The sequence below is a fragment of the Haemorhous mexicanus genome, unplaced genomic scaffold (assembly GCF_027477595.1).
Source record: "Haemorhous mexicanus isolate bHaeMex1 unplaced genomic scaffold, bHaeMex1.pri scaffold_221_ctg1, whole genome shotgun sequence".
NCBI lineage: Eukaryota > Metazoa > Chordata > Aves > Passeriformes > Fringillidae > Haemorhous > Haemorhous mexicanus.
Window position 1 is genome coordinate 10,959 of NW_026776048.1, and position 19,890 is coordinate 30,848.

At 64.2% G+C, this 19,890-nt stretch overlaps 2 protein-coding genes across 2 annotated transcripts; one reads left to right on the plus strand and one right to left on the minus strand.

The window, feature by feature from the left end:
* On the plus strand, positions 1-14,382 carry SHMT2 (serine hydroxymethyltransferase 2). Its single transcript, XM_059837725.1, has 12 exons — positions 1-142; positions 2,427-2,624; positions 3,358-3,437; positions 6,005-6,205; positions 7,971-8,052; positions 9,007-9,129; positions 9,197-9,336; positions 10,091-10,256; positions 10,609-10,708; positions 12,162-12,317; positions 12,916-13,023; positions 13,641-14,382. Exons 1-12 carry the CDS (start codon positions 119-121, stop codon positions 13,766-13,768), a joined length of 1,506 nt encoding a protein of 501 aa, XP_059693708.1. The 5' UTR covers positions 1-118; the 3' UTR covers positions 13,769-14,382.
* A 2,203-nt stretch (positions 14,383-16,585) lies between these two features.
* Positions 16,586-19,662, minus strand: LOC132322960 (NADH dehydrogenase [ubiquinone] 1 alpha subcomplex subunit 4-like 2). Its single transcript, XM_059837726.1, has 4 exons — positions 19,381-19,662; positions 19,181-19,269; positions 17,385-17,445; positions 16,586-16,702 (listed from the first exon to the last, which is right to left on the minus strand). The coding sequence occupies exons 1-4, from the start codon at positions 19,567-19,569 to the stop codon at positions 16,646-16,648; spliced, it is 396 nt and encodes a 131-aa protein (XP_059693709.1). The 5' UTR covers positions 19,570-19,662; the 3' UTR covers positions 16,586-16,645.
* Between the last annotated feature and the right edge of the window lie 228 nt (positions 19,663-19,890).

The window sequence follows — 19,890 nt, forward strand, 5'->3', positions numbered from 1 at the left end:
CGGTGGCTCCGCCCTCCCGGCAGCGCGCGCGTGGGGGCGGGGCCAAGCGGGGGGCCGGGACCGGGACCGGGACCGGGAACCGGGACCCGGCCGGGACCCACGTGCAGCGCAGAGCGAGATGTGGCCGCTCCGCCTGGGCACGGTGAGAATCGGGGCTGGGAGGGGGCCCGGTGCCCGCGGGGGGGGGGTCCCGGTTCCCGGTAAGGATCCCCGGTAAGGGTTCCCGGTTCCCGGTGGGGATCCCCGGTAAGGGTTCCCGGTTCCCGGTGGGGATCCCCGGTGAGGATCCCCGGTTCCCGGTAAGGATCCCCGGTTCCCGGTAAGGATCCCCGGTTCCCGCATCCCCCGGTGCGCGCTGGATGCTGCGGCCCCGGTGGCTCCCGGTGCTCACAGGGGTCCCGGTGCCCGGGCGGGACAGTCCCGGGGTACGCGGAGGGGGGGAGGGGACACTCACCGGGGCTCCCGGTGCACGGGAAGTCCCGGTGACCGGAGGGAGAGTCCCGGAACCCAAACGAGTCCCGTTCCCGGTGGCTCCCGGTGCTCGCAGGGGTCCCGGTGCCCACACTGTGCTGCAGTCCCGGTGGCTCCCGGTGGCTCTCGGTGCTCACAGGGGTCCCGGTACCCGGTACACGGGGGGAGGGGACACTCACCGGGGCTCCCGGTGCACGGGAAGTCCCGGTGACCGGAGGGGGAGTCCCGGAACCCCAACAGGTCCCGTTCCCTGTGGCTCCCGGTGCTCGCAGGTGTCCCGGTGCTGCAGCCCCGATGGCACAACGATCCCGGTCCCCGGTGGGGGGGTCCCGCTCCCCGTTACCGGGGGGATGTCCCGGTGCCCCCGTTCCCCCCCTTTGTACCCTTCCCCCCGGGGATCTCAATTCCATCCCGCTCCTCTTCCTCCCCCGCTCTGAGCACCGGGACCCCCATCCCGGTGTCGTGTGTCCCCCCCCACCCCGGCCCGGTTCCCCCCCACCCTCGCGGACTTTGCGTCCGTCCCAAAGTCCCGGGGGCCGGTCCCGGCCCCGCCACCGGCCTTGGCCCCTGCCCGGTGCCCGCGGCCCCGCGGGTGATGCAATGGGGCGGCCGCGGTTACATCACCCGGCACCGGGCACCGGGGGGCACCGGGGGCCCCCCCGGGGGTGCACGGGTGGGATCCCCCCACAGCCACAACGAGGGGGGGTCCCGTGGGTGAGAATCCAGCTGGGCACCGGAGCGTGGGGGGGGGGGTCCCCGGGTGGTTTTGGGGATCCTTGGGGAGTTTTGGGGGTCCTTGGGGACCCTGAGCTTGAGGGGGTCCCCATGTGCCCTGTGGGGTCCTTGGGGTCCTCGTGTGTCTTTTGGGGTTTTTGGGGGTCCTTGGGGGGTTTTGGGGGTCCTTGTGTGCCCTGTGAGGTCCTTGGGGGTCCCCATGTGGCTTGTGGGGGCCTTGGAGGGAACCCCAGGTGGTTTTGGGGGTCCCTGTGTGCCTTGGGGGGAATTTTGAGGGGGTCCCCATGTACCCTGTGGGATCTTTGGAGGTCCCCATGTGCCGTATGGGGCCCTTGGGAGGATCCCCAAATGTTTTCAAGGCTCCTTGTGGGTTTTTTGAGGTCTTTGGGGGGTCCCCATGTGCCCTGTGGGGTCCCCATGTGCCTTTTGGGACCCTTGGGAGGATCCCCAAGTGTCTTTGGGGGTCCTTGTGAGGACTTTGAGGGGGTCCCCATGTGCCTTATGGGCCCTTGGGAGGATCCCCATGTGCCCTGTGGGGTCCCCGTGCATTTTTGGGGGGACCATGGAGAAGTCTCCGTGTGCCCCTTGGGGCCCCCGTGCACCCTGTGTGGAGCTCTGGGGGTCCCCATGTGCCCTGTGGGGTCCTTGGGGTCCCCGTGGGGTCCTTGGGGTCTCCATGTGCCCCTTGGGGTCCCCCATGTGTGGAACTCTGGGGGATCCATCCCCATGTACTCCGTGGGGTCTTTGGGGTCCTCGTGTGCCCCTTGGGGTCCCCATGTGCCACGTGGGGTCATTGGGGTGCCCATGGGCCCTGTAGGGTCCTTGGGGTCCCCATGTGTGGACTCTGGGGGATCCCCGTGTGCCCCGTGGGGTCCCCATGTGCCCCTTGGGGTATCCATGCACCCTGTGTGGAGCTCTGGGCGTTCCCCATGTGCCCTGTGGTGTCCTTAGGGGGTCCCCATGTGCCCCGTGGGGTCCTTGGGGTCCCCATGTGCCTGTGGGATCCTTGAGGTCCCCGTGTGCCCCTTGGGGTCCCCATGGGCCCTGTGGACTCCTTGGGGGGTCCCCATGTGCCCCGTGGGGTCCTTGGGGTGCCCATACCTTGCAGGGTGACTGGGGACAGATCCTGGGGCTGTCCCACCTGCCACTGTCACCCGTAGGTGCTGGCAGGGCCTCGGGGGGCTCCGGGGGTCACAGCCTGTCCCCCCCTCTCTGTGCAGAGCCTGCAGCGCTGGGGGGCCCGGCTGGGCACCGGCAGCCGGCGGGCACAGCACGGGGCTGCTGCCGCCGCTGCCCCCGGGCACTGCCCGGGCTGGACGGGCCAGGAGAGCCTGGCCCAGAGCGACCCCGAGCTCTGGAGCCTGGTGCAGAAGGAGAAGGATCGGCAGTGCCGGGGGCTGGAGCTCATCGCCTCGGAGGTGGGGCTGGGGGCGTGGGCAGGGGTGGGGTCGGGTTTGGGGGGGTTGAGCAGGGTTGGGGTCGGGTTTGGGGATCTCTTTTTAGGGTGGTTTTTCTGCTCTGATTCCCATCCCTGTCCCAGTCCCCACTGGGGGGGTCCCAGTGTCCGTGTTCTCCCCTGTGTGCCCCTTCCCTCACTCTCCATCACCCCTGGGGTTCTCAATTCCATCCTGCTCCCCCTCCTCACCCCCAGATGGGCACCAGGACCCCCATCCCGGTGTTGTGTGTCCCCCCCTGACCCCAGCCCAGCTCCCCCCCACCCCCATGGGCTTTATGTCCACCCCAAAGTCCCCATGGCTGGCACAGCCACTGCCACCAGCCTTGGCCCCTGCCTGGTGCCCACGGGGTGGGGTCAGGCCTGGGGTACCCCCTTTTTAGGGGGTTTGGCTGCTCTGATTCCCATCCCTGTCCCAGTGTCCGTGTTCTCCCCTGTGTGCCCCTTCCCCAACCTCCATCACCCCTGGGGGTCTCAATTCCATCCTGCTCCTCCTCACCCCCATCCTGGTGTCGTGTGTCCCCCTCTGACCCCAGCTCACCCCCATCCCCCTGTCCACCCCAAAGTCCCCAGGGCTGGCACAGCCACTGCCACCAGCCTTGGCCCCTGCCTGGTGCCCACGGGGTGGGGTCAGGCCTGGGGTACCCCCTTTTTAGGGGGTTTGGCTGCTCTGATTCCCATCCACCTTTCCCCCCCAGAATTTCTGCAGCCGGGCAGCGCTGGAGGCCCTGGGCTCCTGCCTCAACAACAAATACTCGGAGGGGTATCCTGGGAAGAGGTAAAGTGGGGAGTGGGCTGGGGGGGCACTGGGCTTCAGCTGCAGGAGACATCCAGGGATGGACTGGGGGCTCCCCAGTGGTGATGCCTTGTGAAGGTTGACCTGGAACAGAGCTAAGGAACAAACAGGGATTTATTAAGAGGCCTCAACAGATCCACCTTGGGCAAAGAGGATTTTTTAGAAAATATCAGGGTGACCCCCTCCTGTCCCCAGGTACCACAGGGTGGGCAAGGTGGTGGGTCAGATCGCTCCCCTGGGGTCGGGCTGGCAGTGGGGACCCCCTGGTGACCCCCACCTGTTGTGGTGATTTCAGGGTTTACCTCAGAACCTCGGGTCCCTCCCCTGATAATTCCCTCCCAGGTGTGTCACTCACCTCTCCTTTCCCCTCCCAGCACTGTCAGTCCTGCAATTCCAGAGTGATTGGCAGATCCAAGGATGCCCTCCACCCCCGGGGGGCACTGGGCCATCCAGGTGTCCTTTGTCCCTTGAGACCTCCCCTCCTGTACCTGGCTGCTGGCTCCCTACCCCTTCCCTGCCCCTCTCCCCGGGGTTAAAAGGAGCAGCACCCACGGGGTTCAGGAGTTCTGTTGGAGCTGGTGCTGGGTTCAGAGAACAAAGCTCTGGATCCAAACCCTCCATCAGAACCGACTCCTTTCCTTCCCCATCGCCCTAAAGCTTCTCCATTTTCTTTGGGGCTCTGGGAGCTCCGGAGTCTCCTCTGGGGCTGCAGGACCGGGGCAGCCGCTCGTTGTGGTGCCAGTAGATTGGAATTTTACCAATTTAGCTGGGTGGATGCCTCAGCTTGTCTGGCCCTCGGTGCTGAACGAAATAGCGGCACTGTCTGTCCCTCCCTGTCTGTCCCTCCCTCTCACTGTCTGTCCCTCTGACTCACCCCAGAGATACTTCTGGCTGGCTGGGTGCTGCAGCTGGGCACGTGGGGACAGGTCCAGGCGTGCAGGAGCTCTGGTGGCTGCAGGATGGAGCTTCCCCTGTAACAGGGGCTGCTCCTCAGGTTTCCCTCTGTGGAGAAGCTTTAAGGTGATAGGGAAGGAAAGGAGTCGGTTCTGATGGAGGGTTTGGATCCAGAGCTTTGTTCTCTGAACCCAGCACCAGCTCCAACAGAACTCCTGAACCCCGTGGGTGCTGCTCCTTCTAACCCCGGGGAGAGGGGCAGGGAAGGGGTAGGGAGCCAGCAGCCAGGTACAGGAGGGGAGGTCCCAAGGGACAAAGGACACCTGGATGGCCCAGTGCCCCCCGGGGGTGGAGGGCATCCTTGGAATCTGCCAATCACTCTGGAATTGCAGGACTGACAGTGCTGGGAGGGGAACGGAGAGGTGACTGACACACCTGGGAGGGAATTGTTAGGGGAGGGACCCGAGGTTCTGAGGTAAATCCTGAAATCACAACAAGTGCAGACCCCCTGGTGACCCCCTGGTGTCCCCAGGTAGTACAGGGGGGCCAAGGTGGTGGATCAGATCGCTCCCATGGGGTCGGTCTGGCCGTGGGGACCCCCTGGTGATGCCCTGGTGTCCCCCTGGTGTCCCCAGGTACTATGGGGGTGCTGAGGTGATGGATCAGGTCACTCCCATGGGGTCAGGCTGGCAGTAGGGACCCCCTGGTGACGCCCTGGTGGCGCCAGGTACTGTGGGGGTGCCGAGGTGGTGGATCAGATCGCTCCCATGGGGTTGGGCTGGCCGTGGGGACACTTGGTGACCCCCTGTTGTCCCCAGGTACTACGGGGGTGCTGTGGTAATAGATCAGATCACTCCCATGCAGTCAGGCTGGCCACAGGGACCCCCTGGTGATGCCCTGGTGACCCTCTGTTGTCCCCAGGTACTACGGGGGTGCCAAGGTGGTGGATCAGATAGCTCCCATGGGGTTGGGCTGGCCGTGGGGACACTTGGTGATGCCCTGGTGTCCCCAGGTACTGTGGGGGTGCCAAGGTGGTGGATCAGATCATTCCCATGGGGTCAGGCTGGCAGTAGGGACCCCCTGGTGACCCCCTGATGTCCCCAGGTACTGTGGGGGTGCCGAGGTGATGGATCAGGTCACTCCCATGGGGTCAGGCTGGCCGTGGGGACCCCCAGGTGACACCCTGGTGTCCCCAGGTACTGTGGGGGTGCCGAGGTGGTGGATCAGATCTCTCCCCTGTGGTTGGGCTGGCCCCAGGGACCCCCAGGTGACGCCCTGGTGTCCCCAGGTACTGTGGGGGTGCCGAGGTGGTGGATCAGATCACTTCCCTGTGGTTGAGCTGGCAGTGGGGACCCCCAGGTGACACCTTGGTGTCCCCAGGTACTGTGGGGGTGCTGAGGTGGTGGATCAGATCGCTCCCATGGGTTTGGGCTGGCCGTGGGGACCCTCTGGTGACCCCCTGGTGTCCCCAGGTACTGTGGGGGTGCTGAGGTGATGGATCAGATCTCTCCCCTGTGGTTGAGCTGGCCCCAGGGACCCCCTGGTGACGCCCTGGTGTCCCCAGGTACTGTGGGGGTGCCGAGGTGGTGGATCAGATCGCTCCCCTGTGGTTGGGCTGGCCGTGGGGACACTTGGTGACGCCCTGGTGTCCCCAGGTACTACGGGGGTGCCGAGGTGGTGGATCAGATCGAGCTGCTGTGCGAGCGGCGGGCGCTGGAGACGTTCGACCTGGACCCCGCGCGCTGGGGCGTCAACGTCCAGCCCTACTCGGGCTCCCCGGCCAACCTGGCCGCCTACACGGCCCTGCTGCAGCCCCACGAGCGCCTGATGGGGCTGGACCTGCCCGACGGGGGCCAGTGCGTGGGGACTGGGGGGGCTGGGGGCTGGGGATTGGGGATTGGGGGAATGGGGGATTGGGATTGGGAGCTGAGAACTGGGGGATTGGGGATTGGGAATGGGGGAATTGGACCTGCCCGACGGGGGCCAGTGCGTGGGGACTGGGGGGGCTGGGGATTTGGGATTGGGAGCTGGGAATTGGGGGATTGGGATTGGGGGAATGGGACCTGCCCAACAGGGGCCAGTGCGTGGGGACTGGGGGGGCTGGGGGCTGGGGATTGGGGATTGGGGGATTGGGATTGGGAGCTGAGAACTGGGGGATTGGGGATTGGGAATGGGGGAATTGGACCTGCCCAACGGGGGCCAGTGCGTGGGGACTGGGGGGGCTGGGGGCTGGGGATTTGGGATTGGGAGCTGGGAATTGGGGGATTGGGATTGGGGGAGTGGGACCTGCCCAACAGGGGCCAGTGCGTGGGGACTGGGGGGGCTGGGGATTGGGGATTGGGGGATTGGGATTGGGAGCTGAGAACTGGGGGATTGGGGATTGGGAATGGGGGAATTGGACCTGCCCGACGGGGGCCAGTGCATGGGGGCTGGGGACTGGGGGATTGGGGATTGGGATTGGGATTGGGGATTGGGAATGGGGGAATGGGGGAATGGGACCTGCCCGACGGGGGCCAGTGCGTGGGGACTCTGGGGGCTGGGGATTGGGGGATTGGGATTGGGATTGGGGATCAGGGGATTGGGGATCAGGGGATTGGGGATTGGGGATTGGGGGATTGGGATTGGGGGATTGGGACCTGCCCGACGGGGGCCAGTGCGTGGGGACTGGGGGGGCTGGGGGCTGGGGATTGGGGATTGGGAGCTGGGAATTGGGGGATTGGGATTGGAGGAATGGGAGTTGGGGGTTTGGGGGATTGGGAGTTGGGGATTGGGAATTCAGGGGTTGGGGATTGAGGAATTGGGGATTTGGGAGTTGGGGGAATTGGGGATTTGGGGTCTGGGGATTGGGGGATTGGGAATTCAGGGGTTGGGGATTTGGGAGTTGGGGAATTTGGAGTTGGGGATTGGGGGATTGGGGATTGGGGAATTGGGGATTGGGAGTTAGGGGGATTGGGGAATTAGGGATTGGGAGTTGGTAATTGGGGGACTGGTGATTTGGGGATTGGGAATTGGGGTATTGGGGAATTGGGATGTAGGGCCATTACGTGGGGATTGGGGAACTGGGGGAATTGGGATTGGGGAATTGGGATTTGGGGAATTGGACCTGCCTGATGGGGGCCAGTGTGTGGGGGCTGGGGGATTGAGGATTGGGGGTTGGGAATTGGGATGTAGGGCCAATACATGCGGAATTGGGGGAATTGGGGGACCATCTTCCCAGGGCCCACCCTAAGATTTTCCCAGGCCCAACCTTTCTTTCCAACTCCCCTGAACATCCCATGATTTTATCCCCATCTCATCCCCGTTTTATCCCCATCTCATCCCCGTCTCATCCCCATTTTATCCCCGTTTTATCCCCATCTCATCCCCGTCTCATCCCCATTTTATCCCCATTTTATCCCCATCTCATCCCCATTTTATCCTTATCTCATCCCTGTTTTATCCCCATCTCATCCCTGTTTTATCCCCATCTCATCCCCATTTTATCCCCGTTTTATCCCCATTTTATCCCCATCTCATCCCCGTTTTATCCCCATCTCATCCCTGTTTTATCCCCATCTCATCCCCATTTTATCCCCGTTTTATCCCCATCTCATCCCCGTTTTATCCCTGTTCCATCCCCAGCCTCACCCACGGCTACATGACCGATGTCAAGAGGATCTCGGCCACCTCCATCTTCTTCGAGTCCATGCCCTACAAGCTTGATGTGAGCTGGGGGCAGGGAGGGTCTGGGGGGAGCCCTGAGGTGTCCCCAAGGTCACCTGTCTGTCTGTCTGTCCATCCCTGGACTGACTGACCTGTCTGCCTGTCCCTGGGCTGACTGACCTGTCTGTCTGTCTGTCCATCCCTGGGCTGACTGACCTGTCTGTCCATCCCTGGACTGACTGACCTGTCTGTCCATCCCTGGACTGACTGACCTGTCTGTCTGTCCATCCCTGGACTGACTGACCTGTCTACCTGTCCCTGGGCTGACTGACCTGTCTGTCTGTCCATCCCTGGACTGACTGATCTGTCTTGTCTGCCTGTCTGTCTGTCCATCCCTGGACTGACCTGTCTGTCCATGGACTGACTGACCTGTCTACCTGTCCCTGGACTGATCAGTTTGTCTGTCCCGGGACTGACCTGTCTGTCTGTCCGTCCTTGGACTGACCTGTCTGCCTGTCCCTGAACTGATCAGTGTATCTGTCTGTCTGTCTGTCCCTGGGCTGACTGACCTGTCTGCCTGTCCCTGGACTGACTGACCACTCTGTCTATCGATCTAGCCCAGGACTGACCGACCAATGTGTCTGTCTGTCCTTGGACTGACTCACCTGTCTATCTGTTTGTCCGTCCCTGGACTGACTGACCTGTCTGTCCCTGGGCTGACTGACCTGTCTGTCCATCCTTGGACTGACTGACCTGTCTGTCCATCCCTCCCTGGTCTGTCTGACCTGTCTGCCTGTCCCTCCCTGCTCTGTCTGACCTGCCTGTCCGTCCGTCTGTCCCTCCCAGCCCGCCACAGGCCTGATTGACTACGCCCAGCTGGAGGTGACAGCGCGGCTATCCCTGGACCGACCAATCTGTCTGTCTGTCTGTCTGTCCCTCCCTAGTCTGTCTGACCTGTCTGCTTGTCCCTCCCTGCTCTGTCTGACCTGCCTGTCCGTCTGTCTGTCCCTCCCAGCCCGCCACAGGCCTGATTGACTACGCCCAGCTGGAGGTGACAGCGCGGCTCTTCCGTCCCCGCCTGATCATCGCGGGCACCAGCGCCTACGCCCGCCTCATCGACTACGCCCGCATCAGGAGGGTACGTGGGGGGCTTGGGGGGCTCGGGGGGGGGCTCTGGGGCCAGCAGGTGACCCTGGTGTCCCCAGGTGTGTGACGAGGTCAAGGCCTACCTACTGGCAGACATGGCCCACATCAGCGGGCTGGTGGCCGCCAAGGTGATCCCGTCGCCCTTCGAGCACGCGGACGTTGTCACCAGCACCACGCACAAGACCCTGCGGGGGGCCAGGTGAGACCCCCGGGACCCTGGGGGGGGGACTGAGGGACCCCCTTGGGGGGCTGGGACCCAGGGACCTCCATGGGGGGCTGGGACCCTGTGAGCCCTTTTGGGGGGCTGGGAATGAGGGACCCCCCTTGGGGGGCTGGGAATGAGGGACCCCCCCTTGGGGGGGCTGGGAATGAGGGAGCTCCTTGGGGGGCTGGGACTGAGGGAGACCCCTGGGGGGCTGGGACTGAAGGACCTCCATGGGGGATGGGAATGAGGGACCCCCTTGGGGGGCTGGGACTGAAGGAACCCCTTGGGGGGCTGGGATAGAGGGACCTCCATGGGGGGCTGGGACTGAGGGACCCCCTTGGGGGGCTGGGACCCTGTGAGCCCCTTGGGGGTCTGGGACTGAGGGACCCCCTTGGGGGGCTGGGACCCTGTGAGCCCCTTGGGGGTCTGGGACTGAGGGATTCAGGGGGGCTGGGAATGAGGGAGCCCCAGTGAGGGGCTGGGACTGAAGGAGCTCCTTGGGGGGCTGGAAATGGGGGAGTCCCTTGGGGGGCTGGGACTGAGAGACCTCCATGGGGGGCTGGGACCCTGTGAGCCCTTTGGGGGGGCTGGGAATGAAGGATTCAGGGAGCCCCTTGGGGGGGCTGGGACCCAGGGACCCCCTTTGGGAGGCTGGGACTGAAGGAACCCCTTGGGGGGCTGGGACTGAGGGAGCCCCTTGCAGGTGTCCCCCCTGGGGAGGACAGGTGACAATGTCTCTTGCCACCAGGTCAGGACTGATCTTCTACCGCAAGGGCGTGCGCTCGGTGGATAAGAAGACGGGCAAGGAGACGCTGTACGACCTGGAGGACAGGATCAACTTCTCCGTGTTCCCCTCCCTGCAGGGGGGCCCCCACAACCACGCCATTGCTGCCGTGGCTGTGGCCCTCAAACAGGTCTGGCGGGGTGAGGGGCTTGGGGAGGGGGTGTCCTGTGTCCCCAGTGCTGATGGGGTGTGTCCCCTGGTCTGTGGGGTGTCCCCCTTGTGCTGTGGGGTGTTGGGGTGTCCCCTGGTCTATGGCATGTCCCCCCTGTGCTAATGGGGTGTCCTGTGTGCTGATGGGGTGTCCCCTGTGCTCTGGGGTGTCCCCTGTGCTGATGGGGTGTTGGGGTGTCCCCCTCTGCTGTTGGGGTGTCCCCTGTCCTGATGGGGTGTCCACCCTGTGCTAATGGGGTGTCCCCTGTGCTAATGGGGTGTCCCCTGTTCTGATGGGGTGTCCCCTGTGCTGATGGGATGTCCCCCTCCAGGCCAGCTCCCCAGCCTTCAGGGAGTACTGCCAGCAGGTGCTGAGGAACGCCAAGGCCATGGCACAGGCGCTGCTGCAGAGAGGGTACACCCTGGTGTCAGGTGAGGCTCTGATCCCGCTGCTTTGGGGACAAGGGACACCCTGGTGTCAGGTGAGGCTCTGACCCCGCTGCTTTGGGGACAAGGGACACCCTGGTGTCAGGTGAGGCTCTGACCCTGCTGCTTTGGGGACAAGGGACACTCTGGTGTCAGGTGAGGCTCTGACCCCGCTGTTTTGGGGACAAGGGACACCCTGGTGTCAGGTGAGGCTCTGACCCCACTGCTTTGGGGAGAAGGGACACCCTGGTGTCAGGTGAGGCTCTGACCCTGCAGTTTTGGGGACGAGGGACACCCTGGTGTCAGGTGAGGCTCTGACCCCGCTGTTTTGGGGACAAGGGACACCCTGGTGTCAGGTGAGGCTCTGACCCCACTGCTTTGGGGACAAGGGACACCCTGGTGTCAGGTGAGGCTCTGACCCCGCTGCTTTGGGGACAAGGGACACCCTGGTGTCAGGTGAGGCTCTGACCCCACTGCTTTGGGGACAAGGGACACCCTGGTGTCAGGTGAGGCTCTGACCCCGCTGTTTTGGGGACAAGGGACACCCTGGTGTCAGGTGAGGCTCTGACCCCGCTGTTTTGGGGACAAGGGACACTCTGGTGTCAGGTGAGGCTCTGACCCCACTGCTTTGGGGACAAGGGACACCCTGGTGTCAGGTGAGGCTCTGACCCCGCTGTTTTGGGGACAAGGGACACCCTGGTGTCAGGTGAGGCTCTGACCCCGCTGTTTTGGGGACAAGGGACACCCTGGTGTCAGGTGAGGCTCTGACCCCGCTGTTTTGGGGACAAGGGACACCCTGGTGTCAGGTGAGGCTCTGACCCTGCAGTTTTGGGGACAAGGGACACTCTGGTGTCAGGTGAGGCTCTGACCCCGCTGCTTTGGGGTCAAGGGACACTCTAGTGTCAGGTGAGGCTCTGACCCCGCTGTTTTGGGGACAAGGGACACCCTGGTGTCAGGTGAGGCTCTGACCCTGCAGTTTTGGGGACGAGGGACACCCTGGTGTCAGGTGAGGCTCTGACCCCGCTGCTTTGGGGTCAAGGAGGGAGGAGCCATGATGGGGACAAGGAAGGGTGAGCCATGGTGGGGACAAGGAGGGGTGAGCCGTGGTGGGCACATGGAGGGGTGAGCCATGGTGGGGACGAGGAGGGGTGAGCCATGGTGGGAACAAGGAAGGGTGAGCCATGGTGGGGACAAGGAGGGGTGAGCCATGGTGGGGACAAGGAGGGAGGAGCCATGGTGGGGACAAGGAGGGGTGAGCCATGGTGGGAACAAGGAAGGGTGAGCCATGATGGGGACAAGTGGCTCTGCTCAATCTCAGGCCAGCAGTGGGATGTGCAGGGGGGTTGGGGGGCAGAGGAGTGGGGGTGAGACTGAACAAACAGCACAGCAGAGCAGAAGAGGGACAGCAGAGGGGTCTGGGGGTGCTCAGGGACCCTCACCCCTGTCCTTTCCTCACCAGGTGGCACCGACAACCACCTGGTGCTGGTGGACCTGCGGCCCAAGGGCGTGGACGGGGCGCGGGCAGAGCGGGTGCTGGAGCTCGTCTCCATCACGGCCAACAAGAACACGTGCCCAGGGGACAGGAGTGCCCTGACCCCCGGGGGGCTGCGCCTGGGTGAGGGACACACCCTGCCCGGGGGCCTGGGGGGCCTCACCCCACAGCAAACCCGCTCTGCTTCAGCCCCTCGGAGTGGGAATTTGGGGATGGGGTTGGGTGGAAAGGGGGAAGGATCTTGGGGGGAGAAGAATTTGGGGAGCCCCTTGGGGAGGCACAGTGAGGGGTTGGGAGCCAGGGAGCTTCCTGGGGGGCTGGGAATGAGGGGCATCCATGGGGGGCTGGGAAGGAGGGACCCTCTTTGGGGGCTGGGAATGAGGGGCATCTATGGGGGGCTGTGACCCTGTGAGCCCCTTGGGGGGCTGGGAAGGAGGGACCCTCTTGGGGGGCTGGGAATGAGGGACATCCATGGGGGGCTGGGACCCCATGAGCCCCTTGGGGGGCTGAGATTGAGGGAGCCCCTTGGGGGCTGTGACCCTGTGAGCCCCCTGGGGGGCTGGGACTCAGGGACATTCTGGGGGGCTCAGACCCAGGGAACCCCTTGTGGGGCTGGGACTCAGGGACCCCCATGGGGGGCTGGGACTGTGAGAGCCCCTTGTGGGGCTGGTGCCCCCCCAGTGGTGCTGTCCCTGCTGTCCCTGACGGGCTCTGTCCCCAGGTGCCCCCGCCCTGACCTCCCGCCAGTTCCGGGAGGAGGATTTCCAGAAGGTGGTGGAGTTCATCGACGAGGGCATCGCCCTGGCCTTGGACGTCAAGAGCAAAACCAGTGAGCCCTGGGGGGGCTTCTCTCCACATTTCCCCCTTCCTGGGTGCCCTTCTCCCCTTGTGGTGCCAGCCCTGCTTCCCAAAAACCAGGTGGCAAAACCAGTGAGCCATGGGGGGGCTCCTGTCCCCCCATTTCCCACTTCCTGGGTGCCCCCCAGCCCTTCTCCCCTTCTGCCAGCCCTGCTCCCCAAAAACCAGGTGGCAAAACCAGTGAGCCATGGTGGGGCTCCCATTTCCCCCCATATTTCCCTCCATTTCCCCCCATGTCCCCCTTCCTGGATGCCTCTCAGCCCCTTGTGGTGCCAAGCCCTGCTCCCCAGACTGGTGCCAGCCCTGCTGCCCAGGCCAGGTGGCAAAGCCAGTGAGCCCTGCTCCCCTCTCCCCCCATTTCCCCCTTCCTGGTGCCCCTTCTCCCCTTGTGGTGCCAGCCCAGCTTCCCAAAAAACCAGGTGGCAAAACCAGTGAGCCATGGGGGGCTCCTCTTCCATTTCCACCTTCCTGGTGCCTCTTCTCCCCTTGTGCCAGCCCTGCTCCCCAGCCCGATGCCACCCCCTTGCTGTGGGTACCTGGGGCAGGGCTGGAGCTGCCCTGGTGCTCACCTGTGCCCTCCCCCCCCAGGTAAGCTCCAGGAGTTCAAGACTTTCCTGCTGCAGGACCCGGAGACGCAGCGGCGCCTGAGCGAGCTCCGGCAGCGCGTGGAGACCTTCGCCCGTGCCTTCCCCATGCCCGGCTTCAGCGACCACTGAGGGGGGCATGGCCCTCCTGCCAGCCTGGGGGCACTGGGGAGGGGGCACACAGAGCCTCAGAGCCGCCTTCTGCCTTTGCTGCTCCTCCTCTTGTCCCCTGTTGTCACCTTCGGGTGCTGTGTCCCTGCCCACCCACCCTGCTCTCAGTGTTCGGGTGCAGAGACCCCCCAGACCCTGCCTGGGCTTGCTGCAGCCTCATCTTGCACTTTTCTATGGGGAGGGGTCGCTAATAAAAGTGGGGGCAGAGCTTTGGAGCTGCGTGGGTGCTGTGCTGGATGTTGGGGAGGGGTCCCTGGAGCCCCTCAGTGCCAGGAGCCCCGGGGGTCTCATCAAGACCTTGGCCCGTGCCTTCCCCATGCCCGGCTTCAGCGACCACTGAGGGGGGCAGGGCCCTCCTGCCAGCCTGGGGGCACTGGGGAGGGGGCACACAGAGCCTCAGAGCCGCCCTCTGCCTTTGCTCCTCCTCCTCTTGTCCCCTGTTGTCACCTTTGCCCCCCCTGCTCTCAGTGTTCGGGTGCAGAGACCCCCCAGAACCTGCCTGGGCTTGCTGCAGCCTCATCTTGCACTTTTCTATGGGGAGGGGTCGCTAATAAAAGTGGGGGCAGAGCTTTGGAGCTGCGTGGGTGCTGTGCTGGATGTTGGGGAGGGGTCCCTGGAGCCCCTCAGTGCCCTGCCGTGAGCCCCGGGGCTCTCGTGCCTCAGTTTCCCCTCCTCTGGTGCTTCCCCCGGTGGGCTCTTAGGGCAGGGGGATGTTGGGGAGGGGTCCCTGGAGCCCCTCAGTGCTGTACCAGGAGCCCCGGGGCTCTCGTGCCTCAGTTTCCCCTCCTCTGGTGCTTCCCCCAGTGGGCTCTTAGGGCAGGGGGATGTTGGGGAGGGATCCCTGGAGCCCCTCAGCGAGGCTCTGGTGCCTCAGTTTCCCCATCCTGGTGGGGCTCGGAGGGCAGGGGGATGTTGGGGAGGGGTCCCTGGAGCCCCTCAGTGCTGTACCAGGAGCCCCGGGGGGGTCTTGTGCCTCAGTTTCCCCTCCTCTGGTGCTTCCCCCGGTGGACTCTGAGGGCAGGGGGATGTTGGGGAGGGGTCCCTAGAGCCCCTCAGTGCTGTACTGGGAACCCCAGGGCTCTCGTGCCTCAGTTTCCCCACCCCTGGTGCTTCCCCCAGTGGGCTCTGAGGGCAGGGGGATGTTGGGGAGGGGTCCCCGGAGCCCCTCAGCGAGGCTCTGGTGCCTCAGTTTCCCCATCCTGGTGGGGCTCGGAGGGCAGGGGGTGCTGCCGAGCCCTGGAGCGTGTGGGGTGCAGTGGGGGCACAGCCCGGGCTCTGTCCCCTCCCCTTTTCGCGGTGCCCAGCCGGGCTCTGTCCCGTGTCACGTCCTCCAGGGGCTCCAGGCCGTCCCTCCCCCGTGTGGCTGTGACCCCTCCACCCCTCGCGGCTCCAGAGGGGCCGGGGGGGGACCCAGGGGCGTGAGAGAGCGGAAACAGCCCCGAGGGCTTGTCCTGCTGCCAGCGGGATGTGACACCCCCTGCCCAGCCCTGCCCGGGGGGGAGAGCGAGCATCTCCCGTGTTCGTGGCTCTGGGACAACGTCGAGGACCCAGAGCTGTCCCCAACTCTGGGACACCCCAAAGGATCCAGAGATGTCCCCAACTCTGGGAAACCCCAAAGGATCCAGAGCTGTCCCTGGGAAGCCCCAAAGGATCCAGAGCTGTCCCCAAACTCCAGGACACCCTAAAGGATCCAGAGCTGCTTCCCCCACCCACCCCAGGCTCTGGAAAACCCTAAAAGATCCAGTTTGCTGCTCCTGGGAAACCCCAAAGGATCCAGAGCTGTCCCCAACTCTGGGAAACCCTAAAGGATCCAGAGCTGTCCCCAAACTCTGGGAAACCCCAAAGGATCCAGAGCTGTCCCCAACTCTGGGAAACCCCAAAGGATCCAGAGCTGTCTCCAACTCTGGGAAACCCCAAAGGATCCAGAGCTGTCCCCAAACTCTGGGACACCCCAAAGGATCCAGAGCTGTCCCTCCCAGGTTTTGGGAAACCCCAAAGGATCCAGAGCTGTCCCCAACTCTGGGAAACCCCAAAGGATCCAGAGCTGTCCCTCCCAGGTTTTGGGAAACCCTAAAGGATCCAGAGCTGTCCCCAACTCTGGGAAACCCCAAAGGATCCAGAGCTGTCCCCAACTCTGGGAAACCCCAAAGGATCCAGAGCTGTCCCCAAACTCTGGGACATCCTAAAGGATCCAGAGCTGCTCCCCCCACCCACCCCAGGCTCTGGAAAACCCTAAAAGATCCAGTTTGCTGCTCCTGGGAAACCCCAAAGGACCCAGAGCTGTCCCCAACTCTGGGACACCCCAAAGGACCCAGAGCTGTCCCCAACTCTGGGAAACCCCAAAGGATCCAGAGCTGTCCCTCCCAGGTTTTGGGAAACCCTAAAGGATCCAGAGCTGTCCCCAACTCTGGGAAACCCAAAGGATCCAGAGCTGTCCCCAACTCTGGGAAATCCCAAAGGATCCAGAGCTGTCCTTCCCAGGTTTTGGGAAACCCTAAAGGATCCAGTTTCCTGCTCCCAGGAAACCATAAACGATCCAGTGCTGTCCCCTCTTCCAGTTTTTGGGAACCCCTAAAGGATCCAGTGATGTCCCCCCCATGCCCAGGTTCTGGAAAACCCCAAAGGATTCAGTTTGCTGCCCCCTTCCCACCCCAAAATTTATCCCCAACGCCAGCACGAGCTGAGGGTGAGGGGCACCCCCAGGGCTGAGATTTATTGGGGGGGGGGGGACACGGCCCCAGGGCTTGGGGGGGCTGGGGGGGCTGGGGGGGGTTTGGGGGGCTGGGGGGGGTTTCCGGTGGGGGTGGGGGGCTGTGGGGGGCTCCTCCTCCAGGTGCCTCAGAAGCTGGGCCGCTCCTTCTTGAGGTTCTTGTAGTCAGTGGAAACTGCCAGAAACTGCAGGAGGGAGGGAGGGGGGTCAGGGGGGGTCGTGGATTCCTGTCAGTGTCACTGCAGCCCCCCCGATGTCCTTGCAGCTCCCCAGTGTCACTGCAACCCCCTCGATGTCACTGCTGCCTGTCCAGTGTCACTGCAGCCCCCACAATGTCACTGCAACCTCCCGGTGCCACTGCAGCCCCCCCCGTGTCACTGCAGTCCCCACAATGTCACTGCAGCCCCCCGGTGCCACTGCAGCCCCCCCAGTGCCACTGCAGCCCCTCCGGTGTCCCTGCAGCCCCCCCGGTGCCACTGCAGCCCCCCCGGTGTCCCTGCAGCCCCCTGGTGTCACTGCAGTCCCCACAATGTCACTGCAGCCCCCCCGGTGTCACTGCAGCCCCCTCAGTGTCCCTGCAGACCCCCGGTGTCACTGCAGCCTGGCCTTGGTGTCACCCAGTGCCCCCTCCCCAAATTTAAGCACAAACATTTGGGGTGTCCTGCTCCAGGGCTGATCCCCCTTTCCCCTTCCTGTTTTACCCTAAAAGTGCCCCAAAAGTGCCCAAAAATGCCCTAAAAGTGCCCTAAAATTGCCCAAAAACTGCCCTAAAAATGCCCTAAAAGTGTCCTAAAACTGCCCTAAAAGTGCCCAAAAATTACCTCCCCCCACACCCCCCCCCCCCCCCCCAGTTCACCCAGTGCTCACTTTGTACTGGTCTGTGGGGCTCAGCTTGTTCCAGGGTTCAGGATTGTTCTTCCGGTCCCAGCTGGGAGAGGGTGACGGGGGGGGGGGGGGAGACATCAGCACCTGGAGACCCCCCCCCCCACTGTCCCCACCCCAGAGTGCCCCCAGCCCCCCCAGCACCGTCCCCAGCTCCCCTTGGAGCCTTTCCAAACTTCACATCCTGTCCCGGCCCTGGGGGGCTGGGGGGGCAGCAGAGCCGTGGGAGGGGTCCCTGGGGACAGCAGCTCGTGTTGCCCCCCCCTTTTTCCATCCCCCCCCCTTTTCCCATCCCCCCCGCCTTTTTCCACCCCCCCCCCCCCCCCCCCCCCTTCTGCTGGTGCTGCCAAGAGCAGAATTTTCCATCTGGGAAATATTTGTGTGTGGATTTCCCCCCCCCATCGTTCACCCTGGAGCTGTGGCTGGCCATGCCAGCAGCCTGGGCTGAGCCCCCCATGCTCTGGGGGTGTGGGGTGACCCCCCAGGTGTGCCCCAGGTGTGCCCAGGAGGGGCCCCAGCTGTGCCAAGCTGTACCTGACATCGGGGCTCTACAGTGCCAAGCCACACCAGGTGCCCCCTGGGCACCTCTGGCCCCCCATTTCCCCAACCCCCATGCTCTGGGGGTGTGGGGTGAGCCCCCAGGAGACTCCCAGTTGTGCCCAGGTGTGCCCAGGGGTGCCCTCAAGGTGTACCTGACATCGGGGCTGTACAGTGCCAACCACACTGGGCACCTCTGGCCCCACAGTTCCTCCCTCCTCATGCTCTAGGGGTGTGGGGTGAACCCCCAGGTGTGCCCAGGGGTGCCCAGGTGTGCCCCAGGTGTACCTGACAGTGCCAGCCACACCAGGTGTCCCCTGGGCACCTCTGGTCTCACATTTCTGGCCATGCCAGCACCTGCTGCCAGCCCTGGGCTGAGCTCCCCATGCTCTGGGGCTGTGGGGTGACCCCCCAGCTGTGCCCAGGTGTGCCAAGGTGTACCTGACATCGGGGCTGTACAGTGCCAGTCACACCAGGTGCCCCCTGGGCACATCTGGCCCCACATTTCCCCAACCCCCATGCTCTCTGGGGGTGTGGGGTGAGCCCCAGGTGTGCCCAGGTGTGCCCCAGGTGTGCCCAGGTGTGCCCTCAAGGTGTACCTGACATCGGGGCTGTACAGTGCCAACCACACTGGGCACCTCTGGCTCCACAGTTCCTCCCTCCCCATGCTCTGGGGGTGTGGGGTGAACCCCCAGGTGTGCCCCAGGTGTGCCCAAGGATGCCCAGGTGTGCCCAGGGCACCTCAAGCTGTACCTGACAGTGCCAGCCACACCAGGTGCCTCCTGGGCACCTCTGGTCTCACATTTCTGGCCATGCCAGCACCTGCTGCCAGCCCTGGGCTGAGCTCCCCATGCTCTGGGGGTGTGGGGTGACCCCCCAGGTGTGCCCAGGTGTGCCAAGGTGTACCTGACATCGGGGCTCTACAGTGCCAGCCACACCAGGTACCCCCTGGGCACCTCTGGCCCCACACTTCCCCAACCCCCATGCTCTCTGGGGGTGTGGGGTGAGCCCCAGGTGTGCCCAGGTGTGCCCAGGTGTGCCCAGGTGTGCCCAGGTGTGCCCAGCCGTACCTGACATTGGGGCTGTACAGTGCCAGCCACACCAGGTGCCCCCTGGGCACCTCTGGCCCCACATTTCCCCAACCCCCATGCTCTCTGGGGATGTGGGGTGAGCCCCAGGTGTGCCCAGGTGTGCCCAGGTGTGCCCAGGTGTGCCCAGGTGTGCCCAGGTGTGCCCAGCCGTACCTGACATCGGGGCTGTACAGTGCCAAGCGCAGCAGGTACAGCACTGCACTGCCCAGTCCCACGCTGATGAAGCCAATGAGAGGAACGAGCTGCAAAAAAGAGAGAGAGAGAGAGAGAGAAATGAGAAATCCCCCAATGAAATGAATATTTATCAGGCGGGCCGGGAGTGAAAGGGAGCGCTGCCAGGCCGGGAGATTTACAGCGGGAATGTGGCACCGAATCCCGTCCAGGGCTGAGCTACACAGTGTAGCTGTCAGCTGGAGTGACGGCGTGAAAGGAGGGAGAGAAAAATCGCCTCGTGCGGGAGAGGAATTGGAGCTGGAATGAGAAATCGCCTCCCTCCGCCCGGGGCTGCCCGCGGCTGGCGCGGCTGAGACCGGGGTAGCCATTCCCGGTGTTCCCAGTGCTCCCAGTGACTCCGGGCAGGGCTCAGCCTCGGTTTGGGGCTCCTCAATACAGGATTTGGGGCTGAACACCCCATTCCCAGCATTCCCAGCGCTCCCAGTACTCCCAGTCAGGGCTGAGCCTCAGTTTGGGGCTCCACCCTGAAGGATTCGGGGCTGAACACCCCATTCCCAGTGCTCCCAGTGCTCCCAGTCAGGGCTGAGCCTCACTTTATGGCTCCTCCTTAAAGGGTTTGATCCCGAGGACCCCATTCCCAGTGCTCCCAGTGCTCCCAGTCAGAGCAAACCTCAATTTGTGGCTCCTCC

What these genes read in the sequence shown, in the direction of transcription:
- SHMT2 (XM_059837725.1), top strand. Translation starts at nt 119, where the DNA reads ATGTGGCCGCTCCGCCTGGGCACG. An exon ending in GAGGGGTATCCTGGGAAGAG is followed by an intron (nt 3,438 to 6,004) that starts GTAAAGTGGGGA and finishes TGGTGTCCCCAG; the next exon opens with GTACTACGGGGGTGCCGAGG. An exon ending in GACCTGCCCGACGGGGGCCA is followed by an intron (nt 6,206 to 7,970) that starts GTGCGTGGGGAC and finishes TTCCATCCCCAG; the next exon opens with CCTCACCCACGGCTACATGA.
- LOC132322960 (XM_059837726.1), bottom strand. Translation starts at nt 19,569, where the DNA reads ATGGCTACCCCGGTCTCAGCCGCGCCAGCCGCGGGCAGCCCCGGGCGG. An exon ending in TTCGGTGCCACATTCCCGCT is followed by an intron (nt 19,270 to 19,380) that starts GTAAATCTCCCG and finishes TCTTTTTTGCAG; the next exon opens with CTCGTTCCTCTCATTGGCTT. An exon ending in CTGTACAGCCCCGATGTCAG is followed by an intron (nt 17,446 to 19,180) that starts GTACGGCTGGGC and finishes ACCCTCTCCCAG; the next exon opens with CTGGGACCGGAAGAACAATC.